The following is a 19,157-nucleotide window of genomic DNA, read 5'->3' on the forward strand; positions in this document are numbered from 1 at the left end:
GCTACGGTCCACCGGGTAGGCTGGTGGACCGACCTATCCAGCGTACGTCTAGGAGGACACGCCCACTTGGGATGTCACTCAAACACAGGAAGAGGCGGGTTTAAAAGAAAAAAAGGTTTGTAATGGTCCCTCCCCCCAATGAATGGAGGGAGGGAGAAAGAGCGGGAGGGATGAAGTGAAGGAGGGAGAGAGGGAGGGGAAAGGGGGAGAGATGAAGGGAGGGAGAGAGAGCGATGAAGGGAAGGAGGGAGGGAGGGCAAGAGTGAGAGACAGAGAGAGAGAGAGAGAGGGAGGGAGGGAGAGGAGAGGAGAGCAGGTTTGATTCCAGTGGTCTCGTCTCGTGGTTCTCACCAGACCAAACTGGGGCTGGGGGAGGCGGCACACCTGCTGCTCGTTGACCAATCAGGTTGAACCAGCCTCACGAACGCATCACTCTGACCCACAGTGTGAGTGTGTGAGTGAGAGGGGGAGAGAGGGGGAGGGAAGGAAGGAAGGAGAGACGGGGGAGGGAGAAAGGGAGGGAGAAGGAGCAAAGGAGAGAGTGAGGGGGGCGAGAGGGAGGGACGGGGAGAGAGCGATAAAATGGGGGAGAGAAAGGGAGAAAAGGGGGGAGAAAATGGAGAAAGGGGAGAGAAAAAGGGAGGGAAAATGGAGAGAAAGTGGGAGAGAGAGAGAGACTCTCTCACCTGTCCCTGAGTCAGTCTGATTGGACGCTGGGGCTGGGGGAGGCGGCACACCTGTTGCTCGTTGACCAATCAGTGGTCAGCAGGTTAACGGACGCTCACTCTGAGCCACAGTGTCGTCCAATCACAGGGAGAGGGTCGGGCTCACAGAGGGAACGTTGCGTCGGGAATCGAACCCGGAACCTCTGAGACACCACAGACACTACATGCTTCCCATTAGACAGCACATCAACATCACCTTTATGCCCCTCACCTGCGCAGGTGTTTTCCATTGCGTTGTCGTAATGCTGCGGTCCCGAGCGCCCTCTAGTGCAAAAGGGTAGACCCCCTGGATCACCTCTGGGTCTGGACCCTCTGGGCCTCACGGGCCGCCGTGTTCGGGCCGCGTTTTGAAGGTACAGGCCCATTACTGTCTTAAAGGTACAGGCCCATTACTGTCTTAAAGGTACAGGCCCATTACTGTCTTAAAGGTACAGGCACATTACTGTCTTAAAGGTACAGGCCCATTACTGTCTTAAAGGTACAGGCACATTACTGTCTTAAAGGTACAGGCACATTACTGTCTTGAAGGTACAGGCCCATTACTGTCTTAAAGGTACAGGCCCATTACTGTCTTAAAGGTACAGGCCCATTACTGTCTTAAAGGTACAGGCCCATTACTGTCTTAAAGGTACAGGCACATTACTGTCTTGAAGGTACAGGCTCATTACTGTCTTGAAGGTACAGGCCCATTACTGTCTTGAAGGTACAGGCCCATTACTGTCTTGAAGGTACAGGCTCATTACTGTCTTGAAGGTATTGCATTATGTGTAAACCGAGAAGTCGCTATCTTACTCCGTCTTTGAAAAAAGGATAGCTGAAACGCTTCGATTTGGCTTCCTCTCCCGTATGACGTCATACGGGACTAGGTTACCTCCCCTTTCTCTGCTTGGCCCACCCAGAGAATTTGGCCCGCCAATGAGACAATGAGCTACGACCATGCGAGCGCCACATGTGTGTGTGTGTGAATACACACACTGTAACGCAAGTGTTCTTTGTTATTTGGATAACCGTTCTGCTGACGGCGTTATGGAGCATAACGCGCGACACAATAACGCGAGCTTGGAGGAGAAAAGGATTGTTGCCCAGGATTGTCAGTCGGAGCCCCGCTGTGGCGGGCAGCGGGCAGCGGGGCTGGGCGGGCAGCCCCGGGGGCGGCCAGTGTTCTTGGCTCCTCTCTGAATGGCTGCCTGTAAAGGGTGCAGCAGGATCAGGAAGGAAGAAAAGAATCCAACCCAACCAGTGACTCACACGGTGAATATGCTGTTGGGTATCGACCTCAACAACAAGTAAGAGTTCAGTTGACCTCATTCACTATTTAAATGATGATGTTTTTACTGTAACGTATCACGGCAACAGTCTTTAGACTTACTCTTTAATGGCAGCCTTTTGTGGGAATACTGTGTTTCTAAAAACCACCTTTTATATCACTTTAATTATGTGTGTGTGTGTGTGTGTGCGTGCCACCTTTTCTTGGCAGCTTTCTAAATACCTGCGTGTAAAGGGTGTGACAAGATGAGAAGGAAGAAACACTAGAATCCAACAAGATGACTCATTGAGGAGAAATTAAGGGAGACAATGAACCTGTCTATCAGAGAATCACATGCCAGTACAAACACGCCTACCCTGACTCTGAGGACACTGTACACTGTACTCAGTACTCAGTACAGATTCTACTGATTTATACATTCACACTGAAGCAAATCAAGAGTTGATATCAACAAGAGGCTAAACTGTGTTTAGAGGATGGAGGAGGATTCTACACGGAGGAGATCAGCAGAAACAGAATAGAGGACGCATATATACTTCATGTGTTTCTATTTATTATGTTTATCAGTCTCTTTATTGATATCATGGTATCTATCTTATCAATAAAGGGTTCTGCTATAAAGATGGAGCTGCATCAGTGAATTAGGCTGGCTTTACACGCCAACGATCTGAACACAAACCGCAAAAGTGGCGTTGCGTTCCCACTTTCCATTCCGCGTTCAGACGAGCATCTTTGGGTGGAAATCTGCGTGCACACGGTGACGCAAAAGTGTGTGAAATTTGATGGATGTGACGTCAACGCGTACGCGACGAGAGCCAGCGTGATTTAGACTCTGGAGGGTGGGCAAATTTCTTTTGCATCTTAAAGCCCCGAAAACGCAAACGCAGTCGCCGTCCAAGCGAAAGGCATATTACCTCATCTGATAAAATATTTTGTCGGTTTCAACCGACAATAGGAGGTTAGTCTTAGAGGAGTAACCTATTGATCATATCAATAGGAAGAGTACAATTTTCCAGTAAATACGTACAGTTAAAAGCGTTCTTTAATGCCATGTACATGTTAAACTGTATCAGTTCAACATGATATCAAGAGTTTAAAACAAAATAATTATTTTTAAATCCCAGTACATGAGTCGTCGTACATTTGTAGGCTCTGACATAGCTTACAAATGTGTGTGTGTGTGTGTGTGTGTGTGTGTGTGTGTGTGTGTGTGTATGTGTGTGTGTGCGTGGGTGTGTGTGGCTGCCTGTAAAGGGTGCAGCAGGATCAGGAAGGAAGAAAAGAATCCAACCCAACCAGACGCCTCACACGCTAAATATGCTGTTGGGTATCGACCTCAATTACAACAACAAGTAATAATTCAGTTGACCTCATTCACTATTTAAATTATGAAGTTTTTACTGTAACGTATCACGGCAACAGTCTTTAGTCTTAAAAAAACGGCTCTATATCACTCTAATTATGTGTGTGTGTGTGTGTCTGTCTGTGTGTGTGTGTGTGTGTGTGTGTGTGTGTGTGTGTGTGTGTGTGTGTGTACCTTGGTCCTTTTCTGAATACCTGGGCGTAACGAGATGAGCCCAACCCAAGTTCCTCTTCTTCATTCCTGAGTGGAGTCATGGAGCAGCAGCCAATAGGAGGCCAGTCTGAGAGGAGTGTGAACTGGTTGGTTTGGTTCACATCATTTCCTTATAAAGAGTCGGACGGTTTGGTGTGGCTCACTTCACTACAGCGGGGAGAAGACTCAGGTACTGTACTCCGCTCTGATCCCTGATTTAACATAAATATGCATAACTTATTCATCATATCGATAGGAAGAGTACTATTTGTCTGTAATCACCTACGGTTAAAAGTGTTACTAGATGTTACGTACACGTTTGAACTGTAGCACACTTAAAACCTCTCACTGTGTCTCTGTCTTTGTGTCTGAGCTTCTAGACATAGCTCTCTTCATATTTGAACAAAGTCTTCATCACTGGGTAGATCCCAACAGACCTCATGTGTGACAAAGAGTGTGTTAGTGTGGGACAATGAGGGACACGTTACCAACGCGGAGAGGTAGTCCACAAACGTGTCTTTCTACCTTTAGAAATAGACGTTCTCACATGTCACTTCACATCGTATCCAGCGTGGGACGTTGAAATCAAGTAACTCTCTGAGAACCGCCTTGCTCTGGCTTTACCCAGTTCTAAGGTGTTTTACGGTCTTTGTTGTGAGTGCATTTCATTTTCTTTGTGGTGGTTTCCAACACATTCCTCCTGAATCTGCGTAGCGTGAGGCTTTGTGGTGACTGGATGTTCTGTGTTGGGCGGAGCGCAGCAGGCAGCACAGACGGTGACAGGTTCACCTGCACTCCACCCTCATGTGTGCACAGCCTTTGGCTTCAGTCCAGATTTCAGAAAGGCGTCTGTCCTGCAGTGGTTTGGCTTTTTAAAACTAGAGCCAATCAGAATGCAGGACGTCCTCTCAACATGTGGGAGGCGGGACAAGGGTTAGAAAGGAGCAGGACACCTGACACCTGTACAGTACTGTCATGGAAGCAGCCAATAGGAGGCTAGTCTGAGAGGAATGTCAACTGGGAGGAGAACTGGTCCAACTGGTTGGTTCACAGGATCATTTCCTCATAATGAGTCTGACAGTTTGGTGTGGCTCACTTCATTCCATGATTCATCGTAAATATTCATCGCTAATAAATAATTTAGCAGATTCTTTATCCAAAGAGACTGACAGTGAAAACAGGTATGGGTTAGACAGTACAGAGACAGGTCATTAAGGAGCAGGTAGGGTTTAGACAGTAGAGAGACAGGTCATTAAGGAACAGGTAGGGGTTAGACAGTACAGAGACAGGTCATTAAGGAACAGGTAGGGGTTAGACAGTACAGAGACAGGTCATTAAGGAGCAGGTAGGGGTTAGACAGTACAGAGACAGGTCATTAAGGAGCAGGTAGGGGTTAGACAGTACAGAGACAGGTCATTAAGGAGCAGGTAGGGGTTAGACAGTACAGAGACAGGTCATTAAGGAGCAGATAGGGGTTAGACAGTACAGAGACAGGTCATTAAGGAGCAGGTAGGGGTTAGACAGTACAGAGACAGGTCATTAAGGAGCAGGTAGGGGTTAGACAGTACAGAGACAGGTCATTAAGGAGCAGGTAGGGGTTAGACAGTAGAGACAGGTCATTAAGGAGTAGGTAGGGGTTAGACAGTACAGAGACAGGTCATTAAGGAGCAGGTAGGGGTTAGACAGTACAGAGACAGGTCATTAAGGATCAGGTAGGGGTTAGACAGTACAGAGACAGGTCATTAAGGAGCAGGTAGGGGTTAGACAGTACAGAGACAGGTCATTAAGGAGCAGGTAGGGGTTAGACAGTACAGAGACAGGTCATTAAGGAGCAGGTAGGGGTTAGACAGTACAGAGACAGGTCATTAAGGAGCAGGTAGGGGTTAGACAGTACAGAGACAGGTCATTAAGGAGCAGGTAGGGGTTAGGGGGAGTTCTGCTCTATAGGATGCTACAAGTAAGACTGTGGACATTGTGGATTGAACCCAGAACGTTTCAGCTTGGATTCAAGTGTGAGGTTAATGTTAAAATACTTAATACTTAACTTAAATTATATAATTTTTCTTCAGATTTAGTGTCCTTGGGTAATTAAAAGGTACCTTGGATATTATGTCCAGTTATTATATTTGTGATGTTATGATTATTATTGTCATTAGTCAGGAAGACGGCCATCTTGGTTAGTGAAGGTGGTTAAACATCATCTTGTTCGGGTCTTGTTCTCTATGGGCCCGCATCACAGATCTGGTTGTGATGTCATACAACATGAGGAAGTCCATATATGGTCCTGCCTTCAGAGCGGTTTAACCAGCACAGGGAACAGTAGGTATGATATCCGCATGGTGAGCTTGATCTTGATCAAACACATTTGAAGCCCTTAGAGACCTCCTGTGTTGACAGATAAATAGTTATTAAATAGTTATTAGAAACGTCTGGGAGGCATCTCCACATCTTTACCCTCATTGAGAATAAGAGGGTCTATGAATCTACGTCCAGGAAAGACCACCCTGCCTCTCGTCCCCCAGACAACAGCCCCCTGTGACCGGCAAAAAGCAACTTATATAAAAGCAGAATTAAAACAAACGCTGAATGGCCGTAGAAACAATGAGTAGTTGTGTTTGTGTCCAGGTCTCCAGTCTGCTATGGATGAGGAGAGAGAGGAGGGGGGTCCTACCTCTAAGACCACTCTGTCTGGGGAACATGGCCGCCAGAGCAAAGCTAAGAGGTAAGAAGAGGATCTCTCTGTCTGTGACTGTTGTCCATCTCAGAGCTCAGCGGTGATATAACATGACTCCATCATTAACAGCTGTGTGTGTGTGTGTGTGTGTGTGTGTGTGTTGTGTTGAAGACCAGAGCAGCAGGAGAGAGCAGACTCCCCTGGACCCAGCTGTGTCTCCATGAAGAGTGACAAATCTATGAGACAACCAGTTAACTTTAAAGATGGAAATCAGTCTATTGGGAAGAGGTGAGGATTTAAAAAGGGACTGATCTAAAGCCCCGTCCACACGGGCAAAAACAATATTTTCCCCTCCGTTTTCCTTAGCAGCGTTCCCCTCTGGCTCCGCCACTGGCAGTGAAGGATCAAGGAGTTGAATGTGATGTGGTTGACATGGTGGTAATGAGAGGAGGGATAAGGCTGTTTTAGTGATGTGGTTGACATGGTGGTAATGAGAGGAGGGATAAGGCTGTTTCAGTGATGTGGTTGACATGGTGGTAATGAGAGGAGGGATAAGGCTGTTTTAGTGATGTGGTTGACATGGTGGTAATGAGAGGAGGGATAAGGCTGTTTTAGTGATGTGGTTGACATGGTGGTAATGAGAGGAGGGATAAGGCTGTTTCAGTGATGTGGTTGACATGGTGGTAATGAGAGGAGGGATAAGGCTGTTTTAGTGATGTGGTTGACATGGTGGTAATGAGAGGAGGGATAAGGCTGTTTTAGTGATGTGGTTGACATGGTGGTAATGAGAGGAGGGATAAGGCTGTTTTTGTGATGTGGGTGACATGGTCTTGTTTTTCTAGAAGAGTCCAGCAGCAGAGAGCAGACTCCCCTGGACCCAGCTGTGTCTCCATGAAGAGTGACAGCTCTATGAAACATCCTCCTGACATTAAAGATGGACGCCCCTCCAGAAAGAAGAGGTAGGAGATTCAATCAGACAATGAAAACAGACCATTGGTTGTTATTAGACTCTACAATACTGATGTTTACAAGTTAGGAATAATAAAATAGATCTAAAGTGTGTTTTTGTGTGTCTTCTCTCAACAGACAACCCCACCAGAGGTCAAAGGTCACTAGTGCTCAGTCTGTACAGCAGCATCAAACAGAGCTGATCAAGGTGTGTAAATGTCCAACAAGACGTTTGACTTTAGCTCTACATGAACATTAGAAAGCATCTCTTGTGGAGCTAATAGTCTCCAGGCTTCCCTCTTCAGACCAGCGGGACGTGAATCCAGGACAGATGCTTCTGATGTCCTCAGTGAGTTCACACTAAAGTTCTCCTTGATGTTTGTTCTGTTCCAGAGGGCTGAGGAGAATGCACACACTTTCCTAGACAAGGAGCTGAAGAAGCTCTGGAGGGTTCTCTACCCAGATTACCCACAATGCTCAGAGAGTCAGAGGGAGGAGGAGGAGGAGGTGGATGGTAAGAAGGAGGAGCAGAGGAGGCGCGCCATAGAGGGAGTGGTAGACATCACAAAGCTCTGCCTGATGGAGATGAACCAGGAGGAACTGGCCGACGCGCTGTGGGGCGGTAAGAGGCTCTTATTTTGAACACAGAGGAGACAATTATTTTGAAGGGCAGAAGATACTAAATTACATCAGGGGAGATTTCTACATTTCTAACTTTTCAATATATTTTCTCTTGGGGGAAAATAAATGGAAAATAAATGGATTGATCAAGATGTTTAAGGTTATTTTGGGTCCATTAGGTTAAATGGTTTGATCCAGAAATGTAGGGTTATTGTGGGGGCATCAGGTTAAATGGTTTGATCCAGATATGTAGGGTTATTGTGGGGGCATCAGGTTAAATGATTTGATCCTGATATGTAGGGTTATTGTGGGTCCATCAGATTACAGAATGTTAAACAATATGTTGTAAATCAACAGCAGAATAACTCAGTGACAGTGAGGCAGCACTATCTTGTTAAATGAATTGAAATACCGACATAATCCTAAACATTTTGAATCCGTAGCATGCAGTCCTTGTCACGACCAGAGTCTCAGACTACGTTATGAAGCAAATAAATACCATGAAGCTAATCATTTTGCAGGAAATATTGACATGTTTCCACTGATGTCACCATCCACTAACTGATGTCCGCTAACTGTCTTCTGTTGTTTTCTCATTTAGGATCTGCTGCTGGCGAGTGCCAACGTAAAATCAAGTATCTTTTGAATAAGAAGCGTGTGTTTGAGGGAATTGCTAAAGCAGGAAAGCCAACAGATATGAATGACTTCTACACAGAGCTCTTCATCACAGAAAGAGGCAGTGGAGACGTCAACAAAGAACATGAGGTCAGACTGATTGAAACAGCTTCCAGGAGACCGGCTAAGGAAGAAACTCCAATCAAATGTGAAGACATCTTTAAACCCTTACCTGGACAAGATCAACCAATCAGAACAATAATGACAACTGGCGTGGCCGGCATTGGTAAAACCATCTTAACACAAAAGTTCACTCTGGACTGGGCTGAAGGCAAAGCCAACCACATAGACTTCACATTTCTCTTAACTTTCAGAGAGCTGAATTTACTGAAAAGGAAAGAGTTTAGCTTGGTGGAACTTCTTCATCACTTCTTTATTGAGACCAAAGAAGCAGGAATCTGCAGATATGACCGGTTCCAAGTCGTCTTCATCTTGGATGGTCTGGATGAGTGTCGACTTCCTCTGAACTTCCAGAACAACCAGACCTGGACAGATGTCACAAAGCCGACCTCAGTGGACGTGCTGCTGACAAACCTCATCAGGGGCAACCTGCTTCCCTCCGCTCGCATCTGGATAACAACACGCCCTGGGGCAGCCAATCAGATCCCTGCTGAGTGTGTTGACATGGTGACAGAGGTGAGAGGGTTCACCGACCAACAGAAGGAGGAGTACTTCAGGAAGAGATTCAAAGAGGAGACGCTGGCCAGCACAATCATCTCCCACGTCAAGAAATCACGAAGCCTCCACATCATGTGTCACATCCCAGTCTTCTGTTGGATCACAGCTACAGTTCTGGAGGACTGCTTCAAAAAATCCCTGATAGAAGTGATGCCCAAGACCGTGACTCAGATGTACAGCCACTTCCTGAGGGTTCAGTCCATACAGGGGAACAGGAAGTATCATGGGAGAGCTGAAACTGATCCAGACTGGAGTTCAGAGAGCAAGGAGATCATTGTTTCTCTGGGAAAACTGGCTTTTCACCAGCTGGAGAAAGGCCACCTGATCTTCTACGAGGCAGACATGGAAAAGTGTGACATCGATATCAGAGCAGCCTCAGTGTACTCAGGAGTCTTCACACAGATCTTTAAAGAGGAGTGTGGGCTGTACCAGGACAGGGTGTTCTGCTTTGTCCACCTGAGCATCCAGGAGTTTCTGGCTGCCCTTTATGTCTTCCTGTCCTTCATCAACACTGGTGTCAATCTGCTCTTAGAAGAACCACCCACCTCTGGGGAAGATAAACTCCTCCTCCTCTACCAGAGTGCTGTGGACAAGGCCTTACAGAGTGAGAACGGGCACCTGGACTTGTTCCTCCGCTTCCTCCTGGGCCTCTCTCTGGAGACCAATCAGATTGTCCTACGAGGTCTGCTGGGACAGACAGGAACTAGCTCACTGACCAATGAGGGAACAGTGTCTTACATCAAGAAGAAGCTAAATGAAGATCTCTCTCCAGAGAGAAGCATCAACTTGTTACACTGTCTGAATGAGCTGAACGACCGTTCTCTAGTGAAGGAGATCGAACAGTACCTGACATCAGGAAGTGTCCCCCAAAAAACTCTCTCTCCTGCTCAACTGTCAGCTCTGGCCTTCATCCTACTGACATCAGAAGAGGAGCTGGACGTGTTTGACCTGAAGAAATACTCTTCTTCAGAGGAGGGTCTTCTGAGGCTGCTGCCAGTGGTCAAAGCGTCCAAAACATCTCTGTAGGTTCACTAATAACAGGAATTAAAATACACACAACACAATATACATAAAACTGGAATATAAGGTTAAAATAATATGCAAAACATCTCTGTAGGTTCATCACAACATGTATTACTATTCTACTCACAACAGAATAAACATCCTAGTAGAATATAAAAGTTATAATATACAAATCATCTCTGTAGGTGTACTATTAATGTGTAATGTAGTACAGTTCAAATAAGAGAATATTCATAACAATAGAAGTAGTATTCAGTTAATAACTACAAAACGTCTATTTAACATTTTACATTGAATATATAATGGACATTTATACATCTAAATATGTAGTAATTTGGTCAACTAATAACATTTCTTCATTATGGAATAACTTAAAGATTTATGTTATATTAATCACAGTTCCTGACATGTTCTGTTTATTGTGTGTGAAGGCTGAATGAATGTCATCTGTCAGAGACATGCTGTGAAGCTCTGGCCTCAGTTTTCAGCTCCAACTCCTCTAGTCTGAGAGAGCTGGACCTGAGTACCAATGATCTGCAGGATTCAGGAGTGAAGCTGCTCTCTGCTGGACTGGGGAGTCCACACTGTACACTGGAAACTCTCAGGTCAGTTATCAGCCTCTTCTTCAAACTGTGTCTTGGGGTTGTTGTCTAAGGGATGGTCCACGACTAGGTTGGCTGTTATAGAATACATGACAAGGTATATATTTTGCTTCATGTAACTCTGGCTGGCTGATGTGAGGGCTAGGGTAGGGCTGAACGATTTGGGGAAATATTCTAATTGCGATTATTCAGACCAATATTGTGATTGCAATTTAGTATGCAATTTTTCTTTTTAAAGTTCCTTATGTTCTGTATCATTCACTAAACAAGCAATACATCATTCTTCAGTATGATCAACACAACATTGGAAGCAGTCAACATATAAACTGCTCTTTCCTTTAGGCCAGGCCTATGTGTTGAGATGAATTGATATAACATCTTTATTCAACTATTGAATTGTAAAAGAAAAACACAAATCTTACTGATCTCCAGTCAGTAACAGTAAAAAAGCAAAAATGAAAAGAAAAAGCCTAATCGCAGCCTTTGCGATTTACAATCCTTGTTCTGTTACATTGCGATGTCTGTTTGAATGAGATTGATTAATTTGATTAATCATTCAGCCCTAGGTTAGGGGTTGACCTGTTAACTGCTAGTATGTTATGTATGTTATATGTGATCTAACTCTGGCCAGCTGATGTGAGGGTTAGGGGTTGTTGACCTGTTAACTGCTAGTATGTTATGTATGTCATACGTTATGTAACTCTGGCCAGCTGATGTGAGGGTTAGGGGTTGACCTGTTAACTGCTAGTATGTTATGTATGTTATACATTATGTAACTCTGGTCAGCTGATGTGAGCTTTCATTAGTGTGGATCTAATGCATTAACTAGTATATTTCAGTTAAATTAATAAAGCCTCTCTAATAAAAGATTTTTAACACAATTATTTCATTATGTTAAAAGTAAAAGAGTTATTTTAAACACAGTTTCTTGTTGTTATTCTTGCATTTTAAACACATGTTCTGTTTATTTGTGTGAAGGCTGAATGGCTGTGATCTGTCAGAGGATTGCTGTGAAGCTCTGGCCTCAGTTCTCAGCTCCAACTCCTCTAGTCTGAGAGAGCTGGACCTGAGTACCAATGATCTGCAGGATTCAGGAGTGAAGCTGCTCTCTGCTGGACTGGGGAGTCCACACTGTACACTGGAAACTCTCAGGTCAGTTATCAGCCTCTTCTTCAAACTGAGTCTTGGGGTTGTTTAAAGACCGGGTAAACCAAATTCAGTATTTTTCTTCTTATCATATTAATTAGGCCTTAAATGTGTCCCTCAAAACATGTAAAAAATATTTTTCCCATTCATCATTTCCTTGAGGAGCTAGGCCTCAGAGAATGTTCGGTGTGCAGGTTTAAAATGGGCGGGTCTACATCGAAGACCGCGTTACGTAAAGCGGTCTTCGATGTAGACCCGCCCCCTGCTGCCCTCTAGGTATAAATACATTAACCGCGCACTAGCATTCTGTGGTTTCACCCGTCTATGGTTTTACCGCTCACGAGTCTGGTTTGAATTGTCAGTTTGCAGCTAGCTTGCCCGTTATGCCTCTTCAACCTCGTTGGTGCATCTTCCCTGGATGCCACAGTGGGAAACGTAACGTTAACGGTTCGTTTACTTTATTTAAGTTTCCGACCTCTCCGGTGATGGGCGTGGTTTCCTGGCCTGCAGCGCACACGCCCCCACCGTCCTGAGCCAGGGATTACTGCTCATTTTTCATCAACTTTGAAGCATAATTTTATATACTTCGCGATTTTTTTAGTCCTTCAAATTTGGCAGGGTGGTTAATAATATATTTTCCTGTGGTATTATAAACTCAAAACCCATAATTATTCTTGGTTTACCCGGTCTTTAATATGTAACGGATGATCCACGACTAGGTGGGCTGTTATCAATATTGATATGTATGTTATACGTGATGTAACTCTGGCCAGCTGATGTGAGGGTTAGGGGTTGTTGACCTGTTACAACTGCTAGTATGTTATACGTTATGTAACTCTGGTCAGCTGATGTGAGGGTTAGGGGTTGTTGACCTGTTAACTGCTAGTATGTTATGTATGTTATACGTTATGTAACTCTGGTCAGCTGATTAGAGCTGAGGAGTTGTCATTAGTGTAGACATGGTGATGAGGCTTTAGCCGTGCTGTGATCTGAATATAATGCACCCCTCACCACTAAAACATCACTGGCCGTGGTAAAGTGAAACATATTGAACAGTAAAGATGTCCTTTATTAATGTGGCGGTGTGGAGGCTCTCAATGTTAATCTTAGGTTGCTCGACCAACGCCACCTTGGGAATTGCACCCAAGGAATTATTATATATTATTTTACATTGATCAAAAACACAGGTTCGTTCCACTCAACAGGCAAGACACGTGGTTATAACTAATAAACAAGGAGCCTAATCAGGGGCTGAGGCCTACTGGTGGGGAAAGAGCAGGTGAAGGGGAAGGGGACTCAACAGGAATAAATTAAAGGGAAATGGTTCACCCAGACACACGTGGCAGTCACACACTGGCATCACCAAATCCAAGGAAGCACAGCACACAAGAATGAGGGACACCACCACCCATGTCACCAGCACCACCACCAGCCTGCAGCCACTGAGAAGGAAACAGAAAGGAAGTTACAACGGAAATAATTAACCCAAAATGTATGAAGCAATATACAACATAAAGCAGGAAATAGTTCACAAAATAAACTTAACAAAACAATTTACTTAATCAAAATAATAAAGTACAGAAAACAAAACAAAATTAAGGGATTAACTCCTCAAAATCATTGGGCTCAAATTAAAGGGATAAACAGGTTAAAGGTGTGGTGTCGGCAGTCCACCATGCAAGCCGGCTGTAGTCAAAAGCCAGCAACAGCAGCACCACCAAGCAGCACAGAGCAGCAAGGAATAAGTGGCTGCCGGAGACAAAGCAAGGGACAACGTCGTATATAGCAGCAGAGACAAACGGTGTGATTAGCAGCAGAGACAAACAGCAGACAAAGCTGTAGACAAAGCTATAGACAAAAGCTGTGTACAAAGCAGCAGCGGCCCCAATCAGCTGGTGGTGGAGTCAGATAAATCGCCACCTATAGATTTCAGCCAGCTGATGAGCGTTCCCTGTCAATAAGCTACATTTATCAAGGCTTTTGGAGGCTAGATTTAAGGTAGTATACCCGTTTTCAAAGTCAAACCTGCACAGGGAGAGGGAGGGAGAGAGAGAGACACACGGCAGGGGACATCTACCTGTGACCACACTAGCATTAGCTACAGGATAGCATTCGGTGTAACACGGAGAGAGAGGACACTTACCGCTCGAGAGAACCAGCGACTAAATGGAGCACGGAGTCGCTGCTCTGCAGTGAAAACACACTGGCTTTGAGCATGAGGACACAGTGATAAATGAAACGAAACAGTAGCCGCAGCAGGGGCGCGGAGCATTACCTGCACGGGCAAACACCTGACCCGGAAATGATGCATCAGTGAGAGCACGAGAAGGAGGGCCGTACTTATGTACTGCCGCCCTAGTGGTCAGCTGACGCAATTAACTGCAGCAAGGCAACCCTATTTCTATGCTGCTACATTAACATCATATTAGTTTGGTGTAGTGCTGCTCATGTCCGATGCATTTCTGTTGATCTTTTCCCTGCTGACAAAACACTCCCTGGTTCTACTCAATGTTAGAACCTGTGGATAAACGGTCTTAGCGTACCAAACACAGCGGACTTCTCCTGACTCTAACAGAACAATATCTCATTGTCCTCCATATGGAATGAATACACTTTCTAAATGTGTTTAATTTGGTACAAACTGCTAGATAGAATAAATGGTGTGTGTGTGTGTGTACACACAGGTTGTCTGGCTGCCTGGTCACACAGGAAGGCTGTGCTTCTCTGGCCTCAGCTCTGGGCTCCAACCCCTCCCATCTGAGAGAGCTGGACCTGAGCTACAATCACCCAGGAGACTCTGGAGCTGCGCTGCTCTCTGCTGGACTGGAGGATCCACGCTGGAGACTGGACACTCTCAGGTATGGAGAGGACAGCTCACCATTCAGGGACAACGTCTCCTACAAGGGTTCAAGCCGCTGCTAGATGAAGTGTTTTCAAAACGCAGTTGTAACGCATGTTGTGTAGAAAGTGATGAGACGGCAGATTAGGATTCAGACGACTTTTATAGAATTATATTTATTGATAGTTAGTGCAACACATTAACATTTGGCGTATTGCTGTGTTTGGCACTAACTGTCTGGTGAATGAATGTGTTGGTTTAAAACCAGACGTTTGAGTGTGTTTGTTTTTTGATTGGCCGATGATTGGTTAGCATAGAGCTGGACGTTAACATGGAGCCAGGTATGATGAGTCAGTAAATTAGGATTCAGAGTACTTTTATAAAATATTTATTGATAGTGATTGCAACACACTCATATTTGGCGTGGCCTAGCATGGAGCTAGGCGTAAGCGTGGAGCTGGGGGTTAGCATGCAGCTAGGCCTTAACATTGAGGTGGTCGATAGCGGTTGTAGGTTTCCCGCCAAAAAGCCAACGATTGTATTGGCGCGGAGTGTGTGACCCACACAGTCAGCTGACGAGGTTAGCTGTCTGTCCTTAATCAGTTAACAACGTTACGAACCACCCAGCCATCAGCGAGTTCTGGTTGATTATGTGCTTAATCACGAGTGAATAATAATACTAACGTGATACTAACATGAATGCAGCGGAGCCATCTGCACACTCTCTCTTTGTTAACATGTGAATAATGTTTCCCTATCTAAAGACAACATGCTGCTCTCTCTTTGTTAACATATTAATAATGTTTCCTGTTTAAAGACAACATGCTGCTCTCTCTTTGTCAACATGTGAATGTTTCCCTGTTTAAAGACAACATGCTGCTCTCTCTTTGTTAACATGTGAATAATGTTTCCCTGTTTAAAGACAACATGCTGCTCTCTCTTTGTTAACATGTGAATAATGTTTCCCTGTCTAAAGACAACATGCTGCTCTCTCTTTGTCTCCCCAGTATGAAGCACGGTGGAGCATGGAGGCTGAAACCAGCTCTAAGGAAGTGTAAGTGTCTGTTTAGTTTGATTCATCTCAACACACACTAACTATAGAGATGGAAAGTCCATCCACACTGCGCGCTCCCACGTAAATGGCTACCGTAAATAATATAATAGAGGAGCCAACACTCCAGGGATAGATATTTAAACCTGCCACACGCCATATAAATGGCATTCAATAATCACTTTGAGAGACGTATTCCTTTGAGACATTTCATATACTTGGTGTAGGCCTGCTTGTTATATTGTAGACTATATAATATAAACAGAACTCAGCTGGGTTTGGAAGGAGCTTCCAATTTTTTTGACCTTTTCTAGCAATTCTAGAGAAATTGTAGCAAGTTTAAACTATATATTTAGCGATGGCTCCTGGCTCTAGGACGGTTCTATACATGGTCTCCCTGACATGTAAGGCCTTAACCGTCTGAAGCCTTTACCAGGATAAAGGCAGATCTAGAACGATCTACACCCATAACCCTCTCTGTCAATTTGCCCTCATTCATAGATAGCATGGCCTACCGCAAAACCGGGACGTCTGGTCACCCTAAATGAATGATGATCGGGCGGGTGCGGGTATCAGTTGTTGAAAAAAACGTTGCTGCGGGTGGATTATTGATATTAAGCAGCAGGTGTGGATGACATTACAGCTCATCCGCACATCTCTCTAGACTTCACTGCGCTACGCCCTAACCCTCACCCTAACCCTGACCCTGACCCTAACCCTGACCCTAACCCTAACCCTGACCATAACCCTAACCCTGACCCTAACCCTGACCCTAACCCTGACCCTAACCCTGACCCTGACCCTAACCCTAACCCTGACCCTGACCGGCATTATAATGCCTAGACTAGTATAGGAACTCGGGATCCATTGTTATTGACACTTTGTTGCTGCGTTGTTGCTGCATGTGTCGTGAACCGATTTCCTGGCACTGTGGTCGTATAGTGTGACATGTTAAATCATAGTGTGACATGTTAAATCATAGTGGGACATGTTAAATCATAGTGGGACATGTTAAATCATAGTGTGACATGTTAAATCATAGTGGGACATGTTAAATCATAGTGGGACATGTTAAATCATAGTGTGACATGTTAAATCATAGTGGGACATGTTAAATCATAGTGGGACATGTTAAATCATAGTGGGACATGTTAAATCATAGTGTGACATGTTAAATCGTGGAGGAATATCTGAGAATCGTGTAGTCTGAACCAGCCATTAAGTCTGTTTTCCTAGAAAGTTCGGCCTCACACTGAAGATGGCAGGAGAGGGGCCAGGGGCCCTCAATTTTTGATTTAAAAAATGAACGGGCCCTTTGTTTATCCGGGGCACGTGCTCCCGCCCCCCCCTGGCAGTGGCGGTTTTAGGCACGGGCGAAGCGGGCAGTTACAGGGATTACAGGGGGGGCGGCACGAGTACACCAGAAAAAATATGATCAGCGCATTTTCTATTATCGATAATACCCCCCCCATCCCCGTCCCCGTCAACAACTTCGGCGGGGGGGGGGGGGGGGGGGCGCACGGAGTGGGTCTCGCCCGGGGTGTAATTCAATGTAGAACCGTTACTGCCCCCTGGTGTCGGCCCCTGATGGTGTCTTGTTCTCCCGTCAGATGCCTGTGAACTCACACTGGGCCCAAACACAGCCTACAGACGACTCTCTCTGTCTGAGGACAACAGAAAGGTGACGCTGGTCAGAGAGGACCAGTCGTATCCGGATCACCCAGAGAGATTTGACTACTACCCCCAGGTGTTGTGTAGAGAGGCTCTGACTGGCTACTGTTACTGGGAGGTAGAGAGGAAAGGATGGGTTGAGATAGGAGTGACATACAGAGGAATCACAAGGAGAGGTGGTGGTGACAGCGGGCTTGGATATAACAACAAGTCCTGGAGTCTTGTTTGTTATGATGATGGTTACTCTGCCCGGTACAACGGTAGAGAGACAGCCATGCCTCTCCCCCCCGCTGGATCTACCAGAGTAGGAGTGTATCTGGACCGGCCTGCTGGCACTCTGTCCTTCTACAGAGTGTCCCGAGGTGTAGGAGGGTCCTCAGACACACTGACACACATCCACACCTTCAGGTCCACCTTCACCCAGGAGGACCTCCTCCCTGGGTTTGGGGTAGAGAGAAAGGGTAACTCAGCGTCTCTGTGTCAGTTGTAGAAAAAAAAAAAAAGGGGATATCGGTCCCTTACCCCCGACTGTCTTCCACTCGACTTTCCTCCCCGTCTCCCGCGTGCCCCCCCCCCCCCCCCAGGTGATCCCAATGGAGAGGTGCTGGCGCGCTCCGTCCACTCCAGACAGCGCGGGGTTGCCACAACACACACACACACACACACAGACACAGACAGACAGACAGACAGACAGACAGACAGACAGACACACACACACCAGGCGGGGGAAGTTGTTTTCGTCCGGGGATGCGCGCAGGCAGAGTTGTTGGTGGGGGGGGGTCCACGTAACGTTTATCGTCTCAGGCTGGTTGCCATGGCGTCGATGTAAAACTGATCGGCCAATGAACAGGCCGGCATTAGCTCAGGGGGTAGAGCGGGTTGGCTGGTAACCACAAGGTTGCTGGTTGGATCCCCGGCTCCTCCTCCTCGCTGAGTGTCGAGGTGTCCCTGAGCGAGACGCCTCACCCTAACTGCTCCTGACCAGCTGGCTGTCGCCTTGCGTGGCTGACGCAGCCGTCGGTGTGTGAATGTGTGTATGAATGGGTGAATGTCAGGTAATATTGTAAAGCGCTTTGGGTGGCCACTGGTTACAAGAAATGCGCTGTATAAATGCAGTTCATTTACCATTAACCATGCTGCTATCCACCAATGAGGCTGTTAACTATACATGTTCTACTGTTATGCTGCCTATGTAATGAATTACACAACCAAGCAATGAGAAAGGCTTGTAATTTAGACTTTAGACACATTGACTTACCTGTTGATAAGGAAGCAGGCAACTTCAGAGTCCTTTTGAAAAATCGTAATCCTTCATTAGCTCTTTAAACCTGGGAAGAGCTAATACATTTCTTAAAATGCTACAGTGTCCCTTTAAGAGAAAAAAAGCAATTGATCGTGATTAATCACAGCAAATTGTGCGATCAATTGACAGCACTAAGATATACGTGTGTGTGTGTGTGTGTGTGTGTGTACACGTGTACACACCTACCAGTTCTCTGGTCCAACAGTTAAGGGCTGATTATGGTCCCACGTTCACGCAACGCAACGACCACGCAGACGCTTCAACGCAGTCGTGAACCTTTATGGTTCTACGTCGGGTTTTAGTGAGAAGGACCAATCACAGCCCTTGCTGCTGCGTCGCCTCGACGGAAGGTGACATTTTTTGGGAGGCGCACGTCAGG

The 19,157-nt window shown here is 45.8% G+C and overlaps 1 protein-coding gene across 2 annotated transcripts; it reads left to right on the forward strand.

Annotated features, from left to right (window-relative positions):
* Positions 1-6,186: 6,186 nt before the first annotated feature.
* LOC311374551 (protein NLRC3-like) lies at positions 6,187-17,970 on the forward strand (the record flags this gene model as incomplete). 2 transcript variants are annotated; one of them, XM_084490377.1, is made up of 11 exons in its annotated part: positions 6,187-6,269; positions 6,393-6,509; positions 7,064-7,180; positions 7,308-7,377; positions 7,563-7,791; positions 8,392-10,165; positions 10,598-10,771; positions 11,747-11,920; positions 14,599-14,772; positions 15,761-15,807; positions 17,415-17,970. In XM_084490377.1, 11 exons carry the CDS (start codon positions 6,187-6,189, stop codon positions 17,963-17,965), a joined length of 3,510 nt encoding a protein of 1,169 aa, XP_084346503.1. In that variant the 3' UTR covers positions 17,966-17,970. The 2 variants fall into 2 exon arrangements, with proteins under 2 accessions (XP_084346503.1, XP_084346504.1); XM_084490378.1 differs by lacking the exon at positions 10,598-10,771 and having other exon boundaries at positions 7,755-7,791.
* Between the last annotated feature and the right edge of the window lie 1,187 nt (positions 17,971-19,157).

The sequence above is a fragment of the Micromesistius poutassou genome (assembly GCF_964030765.1).
Source record: "Micromesistius poutassou genome assembly, contig: SCAFFOLD_2966, whole genome shotgun sequence".
NCBI classification, from domain to species: Eukaryota; Metazoa; Chordata; class Actinopteri; order Gadiformes; family Gadidae; genus Micromesistius; species Micromesistius poutassou.